A 24,602-nucleotide genomic window follows, 5' to 3' on the forward strand; every position below is an offset into this window, starting at 1 on the left:
AATATTCAGGTTGGTCTTGATCTCCCTCCCTATGCTCTGGAAGATTCTTCCGGTGGCAGGGGGAAACAATCAAACTCCCAGCCTGTGAAACCCTGAACAGACCAAAACAAATGATCTTTGCTCTCTTGACAACAGAAGGAACCAAAAACTAAATGTGCCTAGCATCCTTTACTAGGAGGGTGCCACACACTTAAAAGTGCTAAGCCTAATGCCCCATACACACGGTCGGATTTTCTGACGGAAAATGTGTGATAGGACCTTGTTGTCGGAAATTCCAACCGTGTGTAGGCTCCATCACACATTTTCCATCGGATTTACCGACACACAAAGTTTGAGAGCAGGATATAAAATTTTCCGACAACAAAATCCGTTGCCGGAAATTCCGATCGTGTGTGCACAAATCCGACGGACAAAGTGCCACGCATGCTCAGAATAAATAAAGAGATGAAAGCTATTGGCCACTGCCCCGTTTATAGTCCCGACGTACGTGTTTTACGTCACCGCGTTTAGAACGATCGGATTTTCCGACAACTTTGTGTGACCGTGTGTATGCAAGACAAGTTTGAGCCAACATCCGTCGGAAAAAATCCTAGGATTTTGTTGTCGGAATGTCCGAACAAAGTCCGACCGTGTGTACAGGGCATAAGTTTAGAACTAAACCTAAGTTTAGAATGTTTGTTATTTTTTCATAATTTGCTCACTCCAAACTTCTACCTATTCTGTCCACTCTTCTTCAGACTCTGTACACAACCTTCAGGCCAGTTACATAATTACATAGTTAGTAAGGTTGAATAAAGACACCAGTCCATCCAGAGTGAGTGTGAGTGCGTGTCTACAATTGTCCCTATCCCCCTATCCCTGTACATTGTGTCTCATTAAGATGCTCATCTATTTTATTATTTTTATTTTTAGGTACCCATATAGCACCGTCAATTTACGCAGCTCCACTCCACACATACATCACACACTCACATTGGTCCCTACCCTCTAAGAGCCCACAATCCAAGGATCCAAATCACATCATATACTGGGGCCAATTTTGGATAGAAGCCAATTAACCTACCAGCATGTCTTTGGAGTGTGGGAGGAAACCCACACAGGCACCGGGAGAACATGCAAACTCCAGGCAGGTGGTGTCATGGTTGGGATTTGAACCAGTGACCCTTTTTACTGCTAGGTGAGAGTGATACCCACTACACCACTGTGCCGCCCTAAAGTTCTACCGCTTGCTCACTCTTCCCCATTTATCTTTAGCCTTTTGCTGTAATTATTAGCCAGCCAAGCATTGCCCTTCCACCAGCTAGCCTACCACACTTAGCCCTGGTTCACACCTATTCATTTTTTAGTGCGGTTTCAGTTTTGCAGAAACAGTCCATTTAACATGGTTTCCTATGGATGTAGTTGACATCTGTGCATTTTATGGAAAGGGCCAGGGATTTTTCAATGGACCAAAAATGCGCATTGAAAAACGCAAAATGCACCTGGAATATGCAAACTGCAACCTGCATAGGTGTAAATCAGGCCTTAAGCTCAATTCACATCTATGCATGTTGCTTTTGAGCGTTTCTGCAGTGCTTTTTGCGGTGCTTGCCATGTTTTTTGACAGGTGTTTTTACCGCGATTTTGCTGCGATTTGCTTTTTCATTTGTTTATTTTTTACACTGTATATAGCTGGTTGCTAAGGAAGGGGCCAGGAAGCCGGCCGCTGCGTCCTTAACAACTGATGAGTCATCAGTTGTCAGCGGGCTTCCCGCTTAATGTAAAAAAAAAATTGCCGGCTAAAAAAAAATCATGAGAAAAAACAGTGTGGGGTCCCCCCCCCAGGTCCATACCAGGCACTTGGGTCTAGTATGGATTCGGAGGGGACCCCCATGCCAAAATTTTGTAAAAAAAGGCTTGGGGGTCCCCCCAAAATCCATACCAGACCCTTATCCAAGCATGCAGCCCAGCAGGTCAGGAAAGGGAGGGGACGAGCGAGCGCCCCCCTCCTGAACCATACCAGGCCGTATGCCCTCAACATGGGGGGATGGGTGCTTTGGGGCAGGGGGGGCTCTGCGCCACCACCCCAAAGCACCTTGCCCCCATGTTGATGGGGACAAGGGCCTCTTCCCGACAACCCTTGCCCGGTAAAAAGTAGTGTACTTATAAAAATACAGTAGACAGTTTTTGACAAGTCTTTTATTAGGCAGCTCCGGGGGTCTCTTCTGACTTCTCCTGTCCTGTGCCTTCTGCCGGGTACTTCTACTTTTTTTCCACGTGAATGGGTAGGGGTACAATGTATTAAAGGGGGCTTCCAGATTCCGATAAGCCCCCCGCCCACAAACCCCGACAACCACCGGGCAAGGGTTGTCGGGAAGAGGCCTTTGTCCCCATCAACATGGGGGCAAGGTGCTTTGGGGTGGGGGAGCCCCCCCGTCCCAAAGCACCCATTTCTCCCATGTTGAGGATTTTTTTTACAATTTTGACATGGGGGTCCCCTCCAAATCCATACTAGAACCAAGGACCTGGTATGGACCAGGGGGGGACCCCACGCTGTTTTTTTTTTAACTATTTTTTTTTAGCCAGCATTTTTTTTTTACATTGAGCGGGAAGGCAGCTGACAGCTGATGACTCATCGGATGTTAAGGACACGGTGGCCGGCTTCCCGGCCCCCTCCTTAGTAACCAGCTATATACAGTGTAAAAAAAAAAGAAATAAAAATATTTTACTTACAATGCTAAACGCAAATCGGGCCTTACTCTTTCTTTCCTGTTTTCTCTCCCCATCTTTTCCACTTATTCCGCTTATCCTTTCTACTTTCCCTCTACTCCCCCTTTCTTTTTTTTCCCTTCTTTCTTGGTTGGCCATCTTGGTCTACTTGTCCAACACGCATGATGTGACTTTTGATATTAAATCTCTGTGCACTGATTTGTTATTCTTCCCCTTGGTTTGGGATACGCTCTAGCAAAAACATCACATCTTCAGTGATCATTCTATAGGATTTATCGGATACCAATTTGTCATAATGTTGATTCATGTATTTGGCTTATTTTCTTTGTACCCGCAATGTGAACTGTTTGATCTGTACTAAATGCTCAAACCAATAATAATAAATACATTGAAAGAGAAAATACATACAACTCTTAGGCAGTTTAACTCTCCAGAATATATCTGTAACTGGAATCTGAATCTTGTGTTAATAATAGCATAACAGAATATGTCAAAGGACACTCAGCCAAAGTGGGACAATTTTCACAACTGCAAGCTCACAACAGGGAAACATGTGTAAGGTGATACTTGCAGATTGTTGCAAAAATACAGCTTTTATTAACACTCACTTGAATCAGCATTTCTGTAACCCAGACCCCCAAAAATGTACATATTAAGCCTCACAAAGCTATGATTCATGGAAGGGTTGCCATTTACAAACTGCTTGTACAGGGTCAACCTATAATAACACATAACCTGCAGTAAGACCCCTTTCACATAGGGCGTTTTCAGGCGCTTTTGGGCTAATAATAGTGCCTGTAAAGCACCTGTAAAGTTCCTCCCCTGCAGCCCCAGTGTGAGAGCCTGAGTGCTTTCACACTGGAGAGGTGCGCTTGCAGGATGTTAGAAAAAGTCCTGCAAGCAGCATCTTTCGGGCAGTGCACCGCTCCTCCACCGCCCCGCAATTGAGATCAATGGGCACCGCTGCCGAATAGCCTGCAAAGCACTTCAGCAGCGATGCTTTGCGGGCACTTTTAACCCTTTATTCGGCCGGTAGCGGGGGTTAAACGCACCCAACTAGCGGCCGTAAAGCACCGCCATAACATTAGTGCCGCTTTACCTCTAACACCTCCCCACCCATGTGTGAAAGTAGCCTAAATTGTGGAAAACCTGGACCCCTAGGTAATGGAAAGTTTTAGGCCACTTTAAAAATAGCAATTGCAAAGCGCCTGCAAAGCTCCTCTCCTGTCACTTCAGTGTGAAAGCCCGAGTGCTTTCACAATGGAGCGGTGCGCTTGCGGGATGTTAAAAAAAGTCTTGCAAGCAGCATCTTTGGGGCGGTGGAGGAGCGGTGTATACACCGCTCCTCTACTGCCCCTGCCCATTGAAATGCAAAGCGCTTCGGCAGCGGCACTACATGGGCACTATTAACCCCTTCTTCGGCTGCTAGCAGGGGTTTAAAGCAGTCAAAAAGTGCCACTAAAATGGCAATAAAGCGCTGCTAAAACTAAGGGTGCTTTACTGTCGACGCCCTCACCGCCCCAGTGTGAAAGTAGCCTCATGAAAGTGACCAAATGGTCTAATGGGCCATCTTTCACTATATTTTATGATGAAAGAAATGTTTACACTTTGAGGAAGCACAAGGACAGATTCAATTCACCAGCTACAATGATCATTATTTGCAAAAATGACCATTATTTTGAGAAATGACGGCAAATGAAAGCAATCACCTGGCTGAAAAGAATTCGTGTTATAGCAAAATTAACATGTGTTAACTTAGTACATATATTACCTTACCCCTGGACTTCCGTACAACAGAGGTGACAACACACTACTACCAGTTAGATCCCGGGCAAAGTTGATTATCTAAATTCTCACAAAAAGGCGCCGCAAAACAGTGCACTATCATCTTCTCGCAAGATTTGGGGCACTCAGACTTCCTCCAAGTGTGATTACATCACTCTCTTGCCTATCTCCTTTAGAGTTGATGTATTTTACTTACACACTCAATTTACCCTTGCTCCGCTAATTTTATTTTACCTGTATAAAAAATGCATAATTCAAAGGTTTAAGATGAAGTAACTATAGTACAATCGTTTATGATATCAAGTACAAAGCACATAAACAAATCATGATGGGTTTCACTGCTGATGTAACTAAGGGCTGTTGTATAGTAAGTACATCACATGAAGAAGGCACAGTTTCTATGTCTTACCATTCCAGGCTGAGTGAACACATCACCTCTTGTGTTATCCACAGGAACACATTGGCTGGCATGTCCATTGCAGAAACAGTTTCCCCTCAATATCATTTCATATATCCCATAGAAGTATTTCTCTTGCTGCTCACTCTGCCATCCATTGCTATGTGTGTCCCCAAAGGTATGGAGCTTTGTAAAGTTGATTCTTATATTAGTGAGAGTAATGATATCTAAATGAAAAAAAAAACACAACACAGTATCAAATACAGCTGCATTGTTTTGTTGATACTGCCCTTCTATACATGGATTCAAAGACTGCAAAGATGACCATAAATGTTAACAGACTTACCATAATTGTGAATTAAACAGTTCCTCGCACTGCATATTTGTTGATACAGCTAAAGGACATTTTGTAAAGGTTATACAATAAGATTGTAACATATGGCCAGCTTTAATGTCTTTAAATTTATTATTATAATATTTCAAGGCTTTTTAAGGCTCATAGATCGCTACCAATAACTCCAAAGCTGTGATAAGCACCAGGTTTCCAATGTTAAAAGACAACTCTATTAATCGAGAATAAGCAAGTTATGTTCCATAAATACCTTGCATTTACACATACATGGGTGTGTAAACATACGTATGCTTATACATGCATACAATTCTTCATCATCCTCTTCTAGCTACCAATATTTCAATTTGCTCATATAAACTTATAAACTTCTTAAGTATACACGCATTTACACACATATACTCATACGTAATTGTACTCATACATAAAGGTTTCTATATATTTTTTTTATAGCTCTGAGTACATCACTGTGTTATGGATCTTTTTACAACTGTGTGCATTGGTCCATAGACAACAATGCACCTGTGTTCAGATCCATAAAAAAAGCTACATTATTGCAAATGTGGCACGTTTTTGGTCCATGTGCAAGAGAACATAATCTCTCCAGCTATGTGTCCTTCTGACCATTGTCACTGGAACTGAAAGTAAGGGAAAGCCTAAAGTTTATGATTATCATAGAAACAGGAATAAAGGGGAAATCTTCCAAATGGACATATCTTGCAGTGACAACTGTTTAGGAGTGGATTGCCTTTACTTTTGAGAAATTAAAATTCTGTTGTGTCTAAAGGACCACATGTGGAGGGAGATTTCCCAATTAGGACAGAAACTGTAAAAAAAAAAAAAAAAAAAAACAGTGGCCATGGGTTTTTCTGCTTTGTCCAAAATTTAAAAAATGTTGACTTTATATATATTAAAACGATGTTCCTAACAGGTTGCTGGCATCTTACAAAACCTTCCTGAACATAGCCTATACTGCAGAGAATTGATAGATAAAGAAAGTCCTACAAGCAGTATTTCATTGTAACTGGTGTCATATGTCTAATATTTTAAACAGATTTTTCACAGTAGCACAGTTTCACATACAGTACAATATTTTATTTCCACAATATGTAATTAAAGTCAGCAGGGATAGCTTGGATTGTAAAGGAATGGAGATTGCATATTTGACAAACATTTTGTCTTGCTTTAGATTAAAATATATAATTAGTATGTCAAGCTCAATTTTCTTTGTTGTGAACAACCTCTTAAATATACTTTGAGACCGCATAAATTTGTACCTACAGTATATCCGGGCTGATTTACTAAGAGAGTAGGGGCTGTTACTTAGCAAAGTGAATGTTAAATTTACAATAGGAAATGATAGTAGATAAAGTGAATCTTTGTTGTCTTTGTATATCCAAAGTCTGAGGAAACTTTAAAAAAAGACAGTATTTTTGCTAGCATACGACTGGTAGATTGTGCTGAGCAAAAATGATTTATTAATTTAATAAATCAAACCCAGGGTGTGTAAGTTGACTAATAATATTAAAATCTCCAATGTGATATTCTTCTTCCCATGTATACTAAATAGTAAACTGAGCAAAAAAATGAAATATCAGTCTATTTTACATATCAAGTTGTATAGTTGTTCTTGCTTGTCCTTTTTAATGATAATACCATGTAAACAATGTTTACGTTTGATGTTTAATACATACTTTTTCATTTAATTTACTTATTTACCCTGTATATATGGATCATAAGGATCGTCAATGTCAAAACTAGGATCGAGTGCCTTTAAAACCACCTGTAAAACAAATGAGAAAGGAATAATAATCTACTGTGGCATACAGAATATTTTATGCAAATAAAATTATATTCTAAACTGTTTAAAAAAGATATCTGATTTACATTATAGTGTGGACAGAGTATAATTTTAAAGTGGTTCTAAAGGTATAAGGTTTTTTAACCTAAAAAATAAATAAATAAATATAAAAAAAAAAAAAGGGGTAAAAAAAACTTTCCAAAATCAGCTCCCCCAACCCCCCCCCCCCTAAATAATTACCTGGCCCCTCTTTTGATCCAGCGCTGTGTCTGAGAGCAGCATCATCGCTCTCTCTCTCTCCTCACAGGCACAGAAGCAGCAGCAGGAGCCATTGGCTAAGTTACACTGTGTGTGTCTATGGATATACCCAGCTCGACTCTGAAGCAAGCCTGCATGTCTGCCCCCATAGCAAGTGCTATGAGGAAGTTCTGGGCCGCTTTGTGCAAAACCATTGCATAGAGCAGGTAGTTATAACATGTTTGTTATTTTAGGAAAATAATGCTGAGCCTTTCCAACTGCTTTAATATTAAATATAGTTGAAATTACTTTTGCATGTGCTTGATGACATGTAAATCACTCCCAGTTCCCTGTCAGGCTACAACCTGGACACCTTGGAAAGACAGTGATCTTGGACTGAGATACGAATACCAGTAAACAACAATTGCTCCACTCCCCTTCACCCAAAACCGCAAGGGAAGAAACATATTTCTTACACTATGAATATACATCACATGTAATCTATAATTTAGCTGCTATGAAGACTGCTGCAATCAAACAGATCAGCATGAGTCCCTTCCTCAAGCTGCCAGTTTGACTGCTGCAATAATATTAGCATTGGGCTTTTTTATACACTTCTAACCCTAGGGATGAATCTTCAGAAGTAAGCAAAGCCTTTAATTGGCCATCTTATTCACAGCAAAGCCCGTGATTGGTAGAGAATCCTGGCCACTTAGTGGCTTTGCTGTCAACAAGGCTGCCAATTAGTGGCTTTAGTTTCCTCTCAAGGCCCATCTGTAGGTTTAGAAATGTTATAATAGCACCTAAAATGCCATTATTGCCACTGCCAGCTGCAGGACTGAATTCTGTTACTGTCTTGCTTAAGGTTATGTTGCCAATTTGCCTGTTTATCTGAACTGCCAAATTAAACACAGACATGTTTGAGCAACACTACTTGACAGTAGAAACGTGTTCTCAACATACTGAAAATGTGGGCATCCTCTCAATTGTTGCTCTGAGCTTCTGCTCTAAGTGACAAAAAGCCCCTTGGACTAATAAAAAGCTGGTAAGCTTCCTTCCCAGCTATTTATCAGCTGGGAAGGAGGTGTATCTTATAAGTACCATGTCAATTGGAACTTGGTCATGGAGAACTTTTGTGCAGGACATTGACTGTTACCACTGCACAGTGTTCATAGTTCATCTACATATCTACGAGTGGAAAATGAGGGCTGGTGAGCGTGGGCTGCCTAGGTACATAGGTACCTATGTGGTTTCAGACCTAGGGGTTCTGGGATGCATCCCAATTATATATATACAAATTGCTTTTCCATTTATTCTATAGAGGAAAGCCCCTCACGGAAGGCAACCGTCAGTATCTGCACATCACTAGTTTGTGACTACATATATTCCTGCCATATTGATAACGACAACTTCTTAGGTATGCAGGGTTTTATACTATAAAGTACTGTGACGGGGAAGATACATATATATATTTTTTGTCCCTTGATCACATAATACCTTTTTGATCTTTCTAGGTCCAACATCCCTTGGTGTCTTTTAATTGTGACTCCTCTTTAGGTTGACCTCTGTAGGGTCATCCTATACCTGGGGGGGGGGGGGCAGCCATCTACCACCTTGCCAGCCAGGTTCATTGTTGCACCTATTGACCCTCTGTGGGTCTTTTGCTTTTATCTGTATGTATGAAGTCACTGGATGCCAATAGCTATGTGATGTTTTCCATTTGTAAACATATGAAGGTGGATAATCGTAGTCTATTTTTCATGTTGTCTAGTATACTGTATGTTTTCTTGGTAAATTGGGATATACGATTGCAGTCTTCTCTGTATAAACCCCTGAAGAAAGGCATTCAAGCCAGAAATGTTGGATCCACCAGAGATGAAATCTTTACCTGCTTACATCGTATAGTACTATATGTACACCATCCATGTGTCTCTGTATAGACATTTTTATTATATTGTAATTTCATACTTTTTGTAATAAAATGTAAACTTTTTATACCTTTGGTGTCCATGTCCCCCTCAATATCCTGTCCCGTTAAGGGGGCTTCTCTGTTTGTACCAATTATTGGGATGTGGTGACAGGACCCCTGGCTCTGTAGATGGTGGAATCCTATTCCAGAGATGTTCCTCGGCGCTCTGATGATCCGGCCGGCAATCCTCTTCCTCTCCTCTCTTCCCCTGCACAGGTAACAATGCTGTATCCTGGCCTAGGCCAACAAGGCCCAGGCCTAGGGCAGCGCTTTGCAGGGGGGCAGCACGGAAAGAGTCCCCGCCGGCTTGCGCTGTTTATTTTTTTACCATCCCTGTCCCATTGCAGAGATTTCCCTTCACTTCCTGCCCCACAGCCAAACAGGAAGTGAGAGGAAATCTATGCAAATTAAGGGAATCCATTACCCTCCCCCCCAGGCCCTCCGAACTAGTGTCCCCACTTGAAAAATTGCAGGGGGGTGTGGCCTTGACAGGTAGGGATGGGTCACATTTAAATTAGGGGGTGCACGAGTAGAGTCAGGCCTAGGGCAGCACAAGACCTAAATACACTACTGACAGGTAGGCTGCATTGATGGACACAGGTAGGCTGCATTGATGGACACAGGTAGGCTGCATTGTTGGGCACAGGTAGGCTGCATTGATAGACACAGGTAGGCTGCACTGTTGGGCACAGGAAGGCTGCATTGTTGGGCACAGATAGGCTGCATTGTTGGGCACAGGTGAAGCAGCATTGATGGGCACAGGTAGGCTGCATTGTTGGGCACAGGTAGGCTGCATTAATGGACACAGGTGAAGCAGCATTGATGGACACAGGTAGGTTGCATTGTTGGGCACAGGTGAAGTGGCATTTATGGATACAGGTAGGCTGCATTTGTTGGGCACAGGTGAGGCTGCATTGATGAGCACAGGTGAGGCACTGATAAAGTTGTTGTCAATATTTATTTTTGTAACTTAATTCTGCATAAAACATTTAAGTGTCATTTCATGAGATAATTTATTAGGGCGTGTTTAGGGGCAGAATTAGGGATGGGGCATGGTAGGGGTTGGGTGGAGCAACTGATGGAGAATAACCATTAAGGCCTGGCTAGTAGCTCAGGACTTGAAATTTTGAGCCCTGGTATATTACCAATATTATGGGGTCGCCTGCCTTTATACACACTTGAATTATAATGGCATCCCAGTCTAATGCCCTGTACACACGATAGGATTTTCCGACAACAAAATCCATGTTTTTTTTTCCGACAGATGTTGGCTGAAACTTGTCTTACATACACACGATCACACAAAGTTGGTCGGAAATTCCGAACGTCAAGAACGCGGTGACGTACAACACATACGACGAGCCAAGAAAAATGAAGTTCAATAGCCAGTGCTGCTCTTCTGCTTGATTCCGAGCATGCGTGGAACTTTGTGTGTCGGAATTGTGTACGCACGATCGGAATTTCCGACAACGGATTTTGTTGTCGGAAAATTTGGGAACCAGCTCTCAAATTTTGTGTGACGGAAATTCAGATGGAAAATGTCCGATGGAGCCTACACACGGTCGGAATTTCAGACATCAAGCTCCTAGGAAACATTTTCCGTCGGAAAATCCTATCCTGTGTACGGGGCATTAGTCCGTAGGGTTCTAAGAAGTCTGTCCACAAGGTTTAGGAGTGTGTTTAGGAATGTTTGACCATTTTTCCAGAAGCGCATTTGTAAGGTCAGGCACTGATGTGGACGAGAATGCCTGGCTCGCAGTCTCCACTCTAATACATCCCAAAGGTGTTCTATCGGGTTGAGGTCAGGATTCTGTGCAGGCCAGTCAAGTTCCTCCGCCCAAAACTTGCTCATCCATGTTTTTATGGACCTTGCTTTGTGCAATGGTCCAAATCATTTGGTGGAGGGGGCATTATGGTGTGGGGTTGTTTTTCAGGGCTGGGCTTGGCCCCTTAGTTCCAGTGAAGGCATTTTGGACAATTTCATGTTCCCAACTTTGTGGGAACAGTTTGGGGATGGCCCCTTTCTGCTCCTACATGACTGCGCACTAGCGCATCAGTATGGGTGGTGAGGGTAGTGCAGGTAGGCATAGACAGTTGGTAGTAATAGGGGATTCTATAATCAGAAGGACTGATAGAATAATTTGTTGCCAGGATCGCCTCAACCAAATGGTTTGCTGTCTCCCTGGTGCTAGGGTTTGTCATGTGGTGGACCGGGTTAATAATTTACTGGGAGGGGCTGGGCATGACCCAGCTGTCTTGGTCCATGTTGGAACCAATGACATGGAAGGTGGAGGTTCCTTAAGAATCACTTTAATGAACTAGGCTGCAAGTTGAAGGGAAGGACCTCTAGACTTTTCTGAAATAATACATGTGCCATGCCCAACACAGGAAAGACAGGGGGAGATTAGAGAACGGAATGCATGGCTAAAGATCTGGTGTAAGAAGGAGGGATTTGGGTTTTTAGAGCACTGGGTTGACTTTTCATTGGATACAATCTATATGCTAAAGATGGTTTGCACCTAAATGGAAGGGGGTCTGGTGTGCTGTGAGAGAGGTTTATGGGAAAGTTGAAGGAATATTTAAACTAGGATTGAGAGGGAGGGTGAACTAGAATTCAATCAGGCAAACAGGTCAGTTAGGGGTCAGAAATTAATGGAGGGTGGAATGGGGATAGATGGGGGAGGGCATGGCAGGTGACAAAAAGGTTCCCATGTTGCAAACAACCATTGGAAATTATAGTGCTATTTGTACTACTAAAAAAGATATGCAAAATACTAGAGCAAAATGTAATAATGCATTAAAGTTTTGGCTTCACCAATGCCAGAAGTCTGCCAAGCAAAATAGGCGACATGGAAGCTTTGGTGCATTAGGAGAGCTATGATTTAATTGGTATTACTGAATCTTGGCTTCATACTTCACATGACTGGGCTATTAATATTCCTTGCTATGCACTCTTTCGGAAAAACATGGTGAGAAGGAAAGGTGGCAGTGTTTGAGCAACAAAGCTAATAAAGGGACTGGAGGGCCTCATCTTTGGGGAAAGACTACAAGCATTGAACTTATTCTCTCTGGAGAGGAGACGCTTGAGAGGGGATATGATATCAGTGTACGAATACTGCACTGGTGACCCTAGCATAGGGAAAAAAACTTTTCAGTGAAAGGGAATTTAAAAAGACATGCGGCCATTCACTAAAATTACAAGAGAAGCGGTTTAACCTTAAACTGCGTAGAGGGTTCCTTACTGTAAGGCCCCGTACACACGATCGGACATTGATCGGACATTCCGACAACAAAATCCATGGATTTTTTCCGACGGATATTGGCTCAAACTTGTTTTGCCTACACACGGTCGCATAAAGTTGTCAGAATTTCCGATCGCCAAGAACGTGCTGACGTAAAGCACGCACGATGAGACTAGAAAAGGCCAGTTCAGTACCAAGCGCGGCACCCTTTGGGCTCCTTTTGCTAATCTCGTGTTAGTAAAAGTTTGGTGAGATTCACGCTTTTTCAGACTCGTGGTTTTCAGATCGTTTTCTGCTGTTCAGTTTGTGCTTGTGGGTTTGTATCTGCTCTTCAGTGCGTGCAGTCAGTTCGTATTGTACTATTCAGTGCGATCTTGTTCGCTCGTTACTGTTTTTCAGGTCACTCTTCACAGGCCTTGCTGTTCTTCAGTGCGTTCTGTTACTTCGTTCTGAGCAGCCGACCGTTTTCTAGCCATGTTGCGTATACGTACTCCTCGTAGAGTTTGTGCTGTGCGGGGGCTTGGTGTTGGGGTCCTGACCTTGACACAAGTCCAGTCCATGAACAGGCTTGGGAGGAGTTCATGGACCAAGAATTAGTTGCTTCAGCGTGACCAGTTCTGTCACATGCCTTTGCTCCGTGAGATTCGTGAGAATAATCCTGATGATTTCAGGAACTTTCTTCGGATGACGGACCCCGTATTTCACCGTTTGTTGGCTTTGCTGACCCCCTATATCAGCAGGCAGGATGAGGCAAGCCATCACTCCGGAGCCGAGACTAGTCGCCACCCTGCGGTACTTGGTGACGGGGAGAAGCCTGCAGGACTTGAAGTTCTGGACAGGCATCTCCCCCCCAGGCTCTGGGGATCATTATCCCAGAGACCTGTTCTGCCATCATCCAAGTCCTGCAGAAGGAGTATATTAGGGTAAGATTTGTATCCTTTAACATCACATTTTATTGTATATAATGTTTGATAATATATTGTATTTCTTTCCTCATTCCCTAATTACCATGATCGTAATATGCTGTGAATGTCCCCTTTGTCCTCATGTATGCTGGATTTTTAGGTAATTATTTTTTTTGTCCTTCATGCATATTTGCCTTCACTTACCTCCCCAGCATGCTCTCCTGGCCCTATATTCACCTCATGTAGTCGCTTAACAATGTATTTTATCAGCTCCATAGTAGTGCTTTACCCCAAAAACCCCCCTAAAATGTTTTTAAATGTGATTTGTGCTTTAAATTTAGGAAGAGTGGCAGAGGCTTTTTTTGGGGTTCCCCAAATCATTTGGAACCCTCTCTCCCCCCAACTGCTAAGTCAGCTGATAACAATTCTCTCTCTATCCTCAATCATCTATCTGCTGACTTTGCCAAGCCCATACACACTATACCTATCTCTTTAGTGGTCAGATTTATGGATGAATTCCCCAAAGCATGTAGTGCAAGGGCCTGCCTGAATACTTTCAAATGGTACTGTTTAAAGTTTTTGTATACTATTATTATCTTGATAGGTAATAGCAGAATTTCCAAATGTGCTCAAATGTGTACAATGTGTATTTATATCTTTGTATTATGACACTTCTTACCTGTCCAGTGGGCTGTCAATAGTGTAACTAAGGAGGGGCTGGACAAAGTAATACCCATTATTTAGGCATTCATCTCTCAATGAAGTGGAGAGGGTTACCTGTCCAAGAGCCCCCCCCCCTATAATGTTAGAAATGGCCCATGAGAGGGTGGGGGGGAGGGTGAATATAATAGGTGTACCTTATACTTTGGTCTTTAAAAACTCCCTCCAAAAAATGTTATCTTGATGTTGGCCAAGAATGTTTGTGTGTAATCTGCTTTCCCTGTTTATGTGCAAAATTACTATTTTTTTTATTGTTTTGACTCCACAGTTTCCTTCCACGCCACAGGAATGGCAGACTGTGGCCTCCCACTTTGCCCAGCGGTGGGATTTTCCTAACTGCGGAGGAGCAATTGATGGGAAACACATCCACTTTGTCCCACCACCCAACTCGGGGTCGTACTATTACAACTAGAAGGGGTTCAATAGTATTGTGATGTTGGCGGTGGTGTCGGCTACTTATGAGTTCATCTTCGTTGCTGATGAAGCATTTGCGGTGGGGGACCATCTTATGCGGCCATTCCTGATGAGGACCCTCCCCCCGGACCAGAGGGTTTTTAATTACTGGCTGGCCAGAGCCAGAAGAGTGGTGGAGAACACGTTTGGAATCATGGCCAGACGGTTCCGCCTATTTCTTACACCAATACATATGGCGGAGTACAAACTGGATCACATTATCCTGGCGTGCTGTGTTCTACACAACTTTTTACGGCAACATTCTGCCAACTATGCTGGCTCAGTTGGGCCTGAGGCCGGAATTCAAAATGAACCAACCCTGACAGCGCTTGAAATTGGCCGTCCTGGCTTGCCCCCCCCTAAGTGCCCGTGATATCCGGCTAAGATACCTTGAATTCTTTGCGGGTAGGGGGGCTATCAATATGCCAGACAATGTCTAAAACCTTTTTCAAATAATAAAAAAAAAATCTAATCTTTGGTGACATTTACTGCTTGTGTTTGTTTTAGCTGACCCTGAGAGAAATGTGATGAGTCCTGAAAATGGAGTGATTGTGTAACGTTACAAAGCACTGTTGGGTGTTATTTACTAAAGGCAAAGACACTTTGCACTACAAGTGCACTTGAAACTGCACTTGTAGTGCAAAGTGGATTTGCCCTTAGGAAATAACACCCATTGTCACAGAAAACAGCAATTAGAGCACCACAAAAGTGTTGTAGCGTTGAGACAATAATCCACACATTCTTGATTAACAATCTTTTTAATACCTGCACAATCACATGTGCATTTAGAAAAGGTTTTTAAAACAAACCAACATGTTTGTTGTATAACAATTTTTGGGGTCACATTAGAAAAAGTAGAAATGTCCATTTAAGATAAAACAGGCATGTTTAAAACAAAGAAAGACACAAAACTTGAACTTACGAAGTTCACATTTGGTAGAACTTGAAGGCAATATCAGACATGAGTATTTACAAACTGTGTTTGATATTGCATTCAGATGGGGTGAAGTCACCCCAGGAAAAGCCAAATTTTAATTTTAAAGATGCACACAAATAGCCGAATGTCAACATGTGCTAGCTGCCATCATGGGAGATCAAGGGACATGTTTTGGGGGTGCAACCACTTCCTCTCAGCTACTTTATTATTGAGGAAGGGGTTGCACCCCCAAAACGCGTCCATTGATCTCCCGTGATGGCAGATAGCACATGTGGACACACTGTTTGCCTCTTCAAAATTTGGCTTTTCTAGAATTTGAAAAAAAATTAAAAAAAATTGTAGCACACCAAAAAACAAAGGGTTTTTCTTGATGTTTTCCAAGTCCCTATTACACCCCATGATCTCCCCGATCAGGATCTGTGCACTTTCCGAGGCGAAAGAATCTGGATCCACAACATCACGACAACCTAAAAAGATAGAAACAAAAAAAAAACATGTATTATAAATATGCCGGCATCCATCTCTTACCTGAGCCTGTGGTTGCAGACACTCACCTGTTGTGGTGCCAATTTTCACCACATCTTCCTCCTCCTGCTCTGTTTGTCTTGGGTGGATTTCCCCTTCTTCCAGAGGTGGGGGGTCTCTGGTCTCCTCAGATGAGGGGTGTCCTCCGAGTCTTTTCTCCCCTATGTCAAAAAAAAATGGTATACTTAGCACACAGATATTTGATGGCAGAACTATAAATATGAAACATTGTTTGGAAATGTGGTACAATTTTTTTTGTGGCCAGAGTTCCAAGATGTAGCATTTTTTCTTGTCCTTTGTCAAGCTTGAATACTTTACCTGTCTTGTCCAAGCTTCACAGATGGAGACACCCCTATAGTATACACTGGAGCACCTGTGTGGGGCCCCCTAATAAAAAGGGTGTTCTTGTGTCCCACACTAGTGCTCCAGCGTCCAGATGTGAAAACTGCTGCTGAGTGTCCTCTCCTTACACAGAATCTAGTTTGCATTTCATTCTAGTTACAAACCCATCTAACTAACCAAATTAGTTTCAGACAAGTATGCCCTAAAAAATGTGGCCAAATGCATATGGCCAAAACCATGGTGTTTTCTAGGCCGAACGAACAATGTTTGATACGAACGAATAATGTGCCCATGAACATTAAAGTTGCCATTTTAAACTGGACAACAGTTAAGAAAAGCACATGGAGCAGCACGAACGTAATAAACATAAAAAGAATAGGAACACAGGACAACTACTTACTTTTTTGCAGCACTCTCCGGATCTTTCTGTACTGCTCGTGCTCTCTTAATTTTAGGTCAGACCACCACTTCCTGAGCTGATCTTTCGATCGTCGTACTCCGAAATTCCGGTGCAGACTTTTGACCACTTTCGCCATGATCTTGGCCTTTTGGACATTGGGGTTTTGGTAAGATCCATACTTCCCGTCATAGTCGGCCCTTTTCATTATGTCGACCATCTCCAACATCTCCCCAAAGGGCATATTTGATGCCTTATATCGTCTCCTTCTGGATCAGACGTTTCTGGCTCCGGGCTTTCTTCCTCCTCCTCCTCCTCCTCGTTGGTGTAATTATCAGACACCCGCTGTGTCTCCGCCATGTGCTCTTCCCCCACTGCGACAAACGAGAAGGGGCGGGGAATAGACTAGAAAGAACGTCAGGGGCGGGCGGAGTTTCACGCATGCGCAGTGTCTATAAAGTGTAACACGCCTGCGTAGCACGTACGATTTGTGAGCAGAGGAAGGAGTAACGGAGGCGCCGATCGTGATAGCGAAGGTAAGATTTAACATTGGGCCTATACTGCTTCTAGATTGAGGCCTGTATTTGCACAAGTTTAGTAGACTTTAGGCTGACATTAGGGTTTGTCTTGTGTTGTGTCTTGCAGTGAAAATGGATGCAAATCTTCATTGATATGTTCAGGGAGCTGCCCTGTCTGTGGCAGATAAACCACCCTGAATATAAGAACCAAAGAGGAAGGCAGCGCTGGATAATTTGCTGCAATTTGTGAAGTCGGTGATCCCCACAGCAGACATCATCTATTTGAAGGTTCTAATTGGTGGCCTGAGGAGCACAAGAGGGAGCACAAGAAGGTCCAGGATTCCCAGAGATCAGGAGCTGCAGATGACATTTATGTCCCCAGGCTGTGGTACTATGACAGGCTGCATTTTCTGGCAGGTCAGACTGAACCCAGGCCAGCACTCTCCACTCTTCCTTCCACGCTTCCTTCCCCCCCAGCTGAGGATTCTGATGTCCAACCTGGGCCTTCCAAGTAGCAGCATGTGGAGGAGCCCAGCTTGAGCCAGGTATAGCATTCTTCTAAATATTTCTGGTTGTCCAATCAATGATGTTAACTAGATGTTAGATTGGAGTACTAATAATTTCTGATTGTGATTGATGAAGCCCAAACTAAAACCATGTCCCTTTTTCATACACAGGGAAGTCTCAGCCAGGAGGTGGCCGGGCCAAGCAGGCTGCCTGATATCCAGGTCCCTCCCCTACACCTTCAAAGACAAAGTGGCAGGAAGAGGAGTAACCTAGAGGAGGCTGCCATAGGCCTCTTTTGGAAGGCTACAGAGGCCCTGAGAACCCCCCACACTGTGCAGGAGGACTTTGCTGGCATAACTGCCTGCAAAATGATGCAGATGGAGGAGGGCCAACGACTCCTGTGTGAGTTCCTAATTTTGGAAGCTCTCAATAAGGGGTTGAGGGGCCAAATAACATGTGCTACCCACATTTGTGACCTCACACATAGTCCTCCTCCTCCTCCTCCTCCAGGTCCTACTCCTCCTTCTCCTCCTCCAGGTCCTACTCCTCCTCCTGCCACATCTCCAAGGAAGGAAGGAAAGAAGTGTGGAAAGAAGACAAGAAAGTGATGGCCCTGGGTTCAGTCTGGTCTAGCAAAAGATGCAGGCTCTTGTAGTACCACAGCCTGGGGACATAGATGTCATCTGCTGCTTTCCGGATCTCTGGGACTTCTGGACCAGACTGCACTCCCTTAGATAAGGACTCCTCAGGCCACCAATTTTGCTGGAAAAGAATTGATGTCTGCCCTGGGGGTCAAAGGCTTCGCCAATTTCTGCTGTTTCTCCAGCGTTGCCTCCCTCTTTGTTTGGTTCTGAGCCCTTAATAAAGGAATTTTTTTTTCAAAAAGGACAGTTTGTTTGTGAGGAGGCAGGTACATTTCAAAAATACTATGTGAAATTAACAAGAGACACCAACACCAAGCAATCTCCTTGAGATTAAATAATACAAGATATCAATAGTGTTGTGGTAACTTGACACACAAAACACACACAAAAATATTATGGGGTAAAGCACAAAATAAAAAAATAAAAAAACAGCCTTAAAAAAAAAAATTATTTAAAAACAACCAAAAAGAAATTTGGTCAGATGTGACAAATCAAAATATATTGAGGGAATCCCGATAAATAATAAAGAAATAAGTTTGTGAGAAGTCTGTGTGAATATGAGCAGCAAAACTACTTCATTCTTCTCACATTATAAAGAAGAAGAGAGTGCGTATTAAACAATTTAAAACATTGCAACGTGACGAAATTGCTGTATCCATTCCGAACGCTAATTTTACCAGACCGAGCTGTTCCGTCTCGGAATTTCTTCTGAGCATGCGTGGCACTTTGTGCGTCGGAACTGGCCACACACGGTCGGAATTGACGCGATCGGATTTTGTTGTCGGAAAATTTTATAGCCTGCTCTCAAACTTTGTGTGTCGGAAAATCCGATAGAAAAAGTCCGATGGAGCCCACACATGGTCGCAATGTCCGACAACACACTCCAATAGCACATTTTCCGTCGGAAAATCCGACCGTGTGTATGGGGCATAAGAGCGGTAAGGATGTGGAATTCTCTTCCACAAGCAGTGGCATCAGCAGGGACCATCGATAATTTCAAAAAACTATTAGATGGGCACCTTAACTACCACAAAATACAGGGTTATACAACGTACTATTGACTTAAACGCACACACACACAGGTTGAACTGGATGGATTTGTGTCTTTTTTCAACCTCACCAACTATGTAACTATGTAACTATGTAATAAGTTAGAAGTGATTTCAAAGTGTGAGTGTGAAAGAGGACCTAGTTGATGGAGAGTGTGATGTGGCTGAAGCATTATGTGTGGAACTGCATATAGATGTGCGTAGTTCACAGTTAATCATTGGAATTTGTTATAGGCCCAATGTTAATGATGAGTTGGAGATTTAGCTTCTTGCACAGATGGAAAGGGCTGCAAGGGCTGGGACGGTGATAATAATGGGGTGTTTTAACTACCTGGAAATTGACTGGAGTAATGGCACTGCTGGGACAGTTAAAGGGCAAACATTTATAAACCTATTACAGGACAATTTTATGGTCCAGTTTATTGAGGCCCCAACTAGGAATGATGCTCTGTTGAACCTGGTAATCTCAAACCATGCAAAGCTTTTTACTAATGTTCATATAACGGAACATCTGGGTAGCAGTGACCATAACATGACTTCATTTAATGTTAGCTGTAAGCAACAAACACATATGGGAAAGATAAAAACACTTAACTTTAAGAGAGCAAATTTTCCAAGGATGAGGGCTGCTCTCCAAGACTTAGACTGGGAGGGATTATTGTAAAAGACAAAAATAGAACATTCCATAGCTCAACTTACCAACCAGTCTGCTGACAAACCAAATTAACCTGTCCAACAGTCTGCATTAAAAACAGAGGTTTAGTTAGCACAATCTGGACTGGACACCCAGCAGCAGTGTGCAGTGTTCCTTTAAGGGGGATTGGGCTGCCTCCAAGCCCACCTGCCCCTCATCTATCCATTGAATGCATGTGCTTCCACTGTGGAGACGCTCATAAATTCAGTAGCGTTTAGGACTGCAAGCATACACAGGGTGCCGTGAAGAGTCCTTGCAGCTTACACATGCATTTGCAAATGCATGCTAACTAAACCCCTGTTTTTAATGCAGACTGTTGGACAGGTTAATTCAGTTTGTTAGCAGACTGGTTGGTGAGTTGAGCTATGGAATGTTCTATTTTTGTCTTTTATGCGTTTGCCCTTTCATGTGCTCCTTGCTGTGAAGGCCAGTTATAGGTGGGGCAGGGGCAATTTGTTATGTTACTGGTGTAAATATGGTCTGGGGACACACTGGGCACCTTCGCTGCCACTGTGCTATGTGCTGGGTGTCCAGTGTGCTGTTCCTTTAAGGGGATTGGGCTGCCTCAAGGCCCACCTGCCCCTCATCTATCCATTGAATGCATGTGCTCCCACTGTGGAGACGCTCATAAATTCAGTAGCATTTAGGACTGCAAGCATACACAGGGTGCCGTGAAGAGGCCTTGCAGCTTCTGCATGCGTTTGCAAATGTGTGCTTGCTAACTGTTTTTAACACAGACTGTTGGACAGGTTAATTCGGTTTGTCAGCAGACTGGTTGATGAATTGAGCTATGGAATGTTCTATTTTTGTCTTTTATGCGTTTGCCCTTCCAGGTGCTCCTTGCTGTGAAGGCCAGTTATAGGTGGGGGCAGGGGCCATTTGTTTGTTACGGGAGGGAATATTGGCATTGATGAACACAGAACAGAAATGCAAATTCTTCAAAAGGACTGTATGTGAACTAACTGTATGTGATTATATTCCCATGGGCAATACGTTTAAAAGGCTGAAGATAAAACCTACTGTATGTGGCTCATGGCCAAAGTTAAAAACGCTATAAATAATAATATAATAATAATATAATATTTTAAAAAGATAAAACTGAAGGAACACTATCATCGTTTAAATGTTACAAAGAATATTAAGAATATAACAGAATATGTAAAAAGGACGCAAAAATTCAAAACAAACAACAGATAGTAGGACAAACCCCCAAAAATTCTTCAAAAATATTAATAGTAAAAAGGTCAGGTCTGAGCATGTAGGCCCTTTACAAAATAATCTGGAGTGGGTGACTGGGGACAAAGAGAAGGCAAATGTATTAAATACTTTCTTCAGCTCTGTGCATACAAAGGAGCATGGGGGAGCTCTAGTCAATAATGGGAATGGTATTGAATGACAGCCCCAAATGATCCACAATGGCTCAAAAGTGATATGGTCCAGAAATATTTAGACAGAATAAAGGTGGATAAAGCCCCTGGAACAGATGGAATCAACCCACGGATCCTAAAATAATTGAGCTCTGTCATTTTGAAGCCATTGTATCTAATTTTTAGGGACTTGTTAATGACTGGAATAGTACCACTGGATAGGCGTAGGGACAATGCGGTGCCTAATTTTAAAAAGGGGTCAAAATCTACCAAGTAACTATAGACCTGTTAGTTTAACTTCTATAGTTGGGAAGATACTGAAGAGTTTAATAAAAGACCACATAGATGAGTTCTTGCTGAAAAAAAACATTTTAAGCAACAGACAGCATTGATTCATGAAAGACAGAAGTTGTCAAACAAATCGGATTTATTTTCATGAGGAGGTAAGTAAAACCTTGGATAGTGGGGTGGCTGTGGACGTGGTATACATGGATTTTGCAAAAGCAGGATTATCTGAATATCTCTTGGGGGATCAGGAAGGAATTTTTCCCCTGCTATAGCAAATTGGATCGTGCTTTGCTGGGGTTTTTCACCTTCCTCTGTATCAACTGTGGGTAAAGGGTTGTGTATATGGGATTGTATGATTTTTTTTTTGGACTTGTGTCTTTTTTCAACCTGACTAACTATGTAACTATGTAGTTGGTCATCTACTGGAAAGTATAATGGTTTGGGGATTTATAAAGTGTTTTGGGCATGCTGCTGATGTAAGACATTAGAACATTATTAAAGTTCATGCTGTCTGAATAAATGCTGCTGTCATTGGCCTGGTGTGGAACAAAATATCAACCAAATTAAAACTGGGTGTGCCCATAGCTCTATATATTTACGTTGTTGAAATGTAAGTCTGAGCTACTGAAAAGAGTGCAGAATACGGTGCTATCTAGTGCCCTTTAAGCATATTACAATATATTTTCTGTTTTATGTTTCCAAATAGCATCAATAATATTTATTCTCATAATATTTTCTTGTGCCTATAAATGATAATGTATATGTAAACCCAAAATAAAAATGGTAAATTCTGTTAGCTTATCCTTCTTTGAGCATGGGGACACTAGTCCTTTTTGCAAGAGGCTTGCATTAATTGTTTTTGTATCTGGTGATCTTGCCAGTAAACAATGTGAGATCATTGTTACAATGTGCTGAGACCTGGCCACCACACAATAACTGTAGGATGAATGGCCATTGGTAGTAACTACTTCTGAACTGCTTGTTATGTCAGAGAAAGTGAAGTGCACCTCTATTTTGGAGTATGAAGAGAGATGGAGCTGCAGTGACAAGGATGACACTGGAGTGTTTAGGTCTCCACAATAGTTTACAGCTACCTCTATTTTGGAGGTTTTACTGATCACCATTGAGTTTTATCCTTTTCTACTGAAACAGCCCCATTGCTGGCTCTTTAAAATTAATATAAGGAATATGCAGAGGGTATTCATCTGTCATACAAATAAATTCCAGTTGCTATGGTGCTGCCTTTAAATGATGGGTTGTGACTTTAATTGGATCATGAACCAATTTTGTATGGGTTCCTCCCCTTTTGTATAGGTCCCCCCTTCCCCGATTTAGGAGTGAGAATATATAGACAATGCAGTGGCAAAGACAGCTGCTCATGCCTGATATTGGTTCTTTCTACTGTAAACATCCAGTATGAACAACCCCCTGCCTAACTTAGCAGTGACAGACTGGAAGACAAAGCGTGAGTGTCTAAGAGAGTGAGCAATGTAAGAGAAATGCATAGGTTCTAGCCCGTTTTCATCCCTCCTACTTTCAGGTAAGTGTGGTGATACCAGATGTTTACTGCTGCAATGTGTTGTCAGGCGTTGGTGCCCTTTAACTGTTGCCCCTCCTGTAGTGAAGTAGTAGGTGAACATAGCACCCCTTTATATGTCAGCTGTGGGTGGGGTACATAGGAGAAGGGGTATGGAGAGCAGGACACCCCTGACCTGATGTAGCCTGTCTATTAACAGTGAGAGAGAGAGAGCCCTCTGCAGGGTTGAACCACCAGGGTATCCAGATAGGACACTTTGGGAGCAGTAAGAGAAACCTTGTTTCCCAATGACCCTCTCCTAGTGGGTCCCGTGGCTTGGTTTGGAAAGGCTTTTGGACCTATGGAGGATCTCCCTTTGTGTGAGGGGAAGGTATAACATGTGTGAGCAACATTTGATTAAGGAGACTGAACATCTAGGAAGATGGTCATAAGGGTTCTGAGACTTATATGTGTGTTCTGCACTTGAAGAGCTACTGTTCAGAATATTATGTACTAAGGAACAGTGCTTTGTGCTTAGACTCCTGCTCTGTGAGTCATGTGAATGGATGACATGTTACAACAGAACTGTGCTACAAGAAATCTATTGAACCATGTTTGAGTTATGCAGTAACGTGTTGAAAAGCCTTTTGGACTGGACATTCCTTTATTCTGGGCGATAGGCCTTAGGCCGGGAATGTGAAAAAGGTGGTCTTCAGGCAAAGGAAAATGACAAAATATGGTAGGATATCTATTGGAACAATAGGTAGGTGATTATCCCATCCTAGAGGAAGCCAGGTGGAACATGGGCCAGCATGGTGCAAACGACCTCCCTATCTGGGTCTCTTATATGCGCACATTTTATTATTGTTCTCAACAAAGTGTCAAGGGATCTTTCACAATGCTATAGGAATTATGCTCTGAAATCTATTTTTTAATTAAAGTTGTTTATTAACAATATGTTAGATTTTTACTTCACAAATAAAAAAAAAGAACTATATTTGAATAGTAAACATGTTTAGTGTTTGTTTGTTTGTTTGTTTATTTAGTTTTATTATTATTTAGTTTCTATTGTTATTGGGTCTCAGTGCAGTAATAATTTTCTTATTTAAGTCCTCATATTAAAACGTTTAAGGAACCTTGCTCTACAGGGGTAACTATATAAGTGAAATGAAGTAATCCTGCATTTCCTCAGATATACACTTGTCTTTATTTGGAATTTCAATGTCAGTGTTGGTTAAATTAAATATATTT

General features: G+C 42.3%; 1 protein-coding gene and 1 long non-coding RNA gene across 2 annotated transcripts in view; one reads left to right on the top strand and one right to left on the bottom strand.

Moving 5' to 3' along the window:
* The window catches only part of LAMB4 (laminin subunit beta 4), a 245,791-nt gene that overhangs the window by 193,383 nt on the left and 27,806 nt on the right, over positions 1-24,602 (bottom strand). The window contains exons 6-7 of the mRNA XM_073619678.1: positions 6,960-7,023; positions 4,904-5,118 (exon numbers count right to left, since the gene is read on the bottom strand). Coding sequence (XP_073475779.1) covers positions 4,904-5,118; positions 6,960-7,023 — 279 coding nt within the window. The remainder of the gene's footprint in view (positions 1-4,903; positions 5,119-6,959; positions 7,024-24,602) is intronic.
* Positions 1-24,602, top strand: part of LOC141131889 (uncharacterized) — a 172,178-nt gene that overhangs the window by 125,375 nt on the left and 22,201 nt on the right. The window lies entirely within an intron of this gene.

Source organism: Aquarana catesbeiana, linkage group LG03 (assembly GCF_042186555.1).
Source record: "Aquarana catesbeiana isolate 2022-GZ linkage group LG03, ASM4218655v1, whole genome shotgun sequence".
Taxonomy (NCBI): domain Eukaryota; kingdom Metazoa; phylum Chordata; class Amphibia; order Anura; family Ranidae; genus Aquarana; species Aquarana catesbeiana.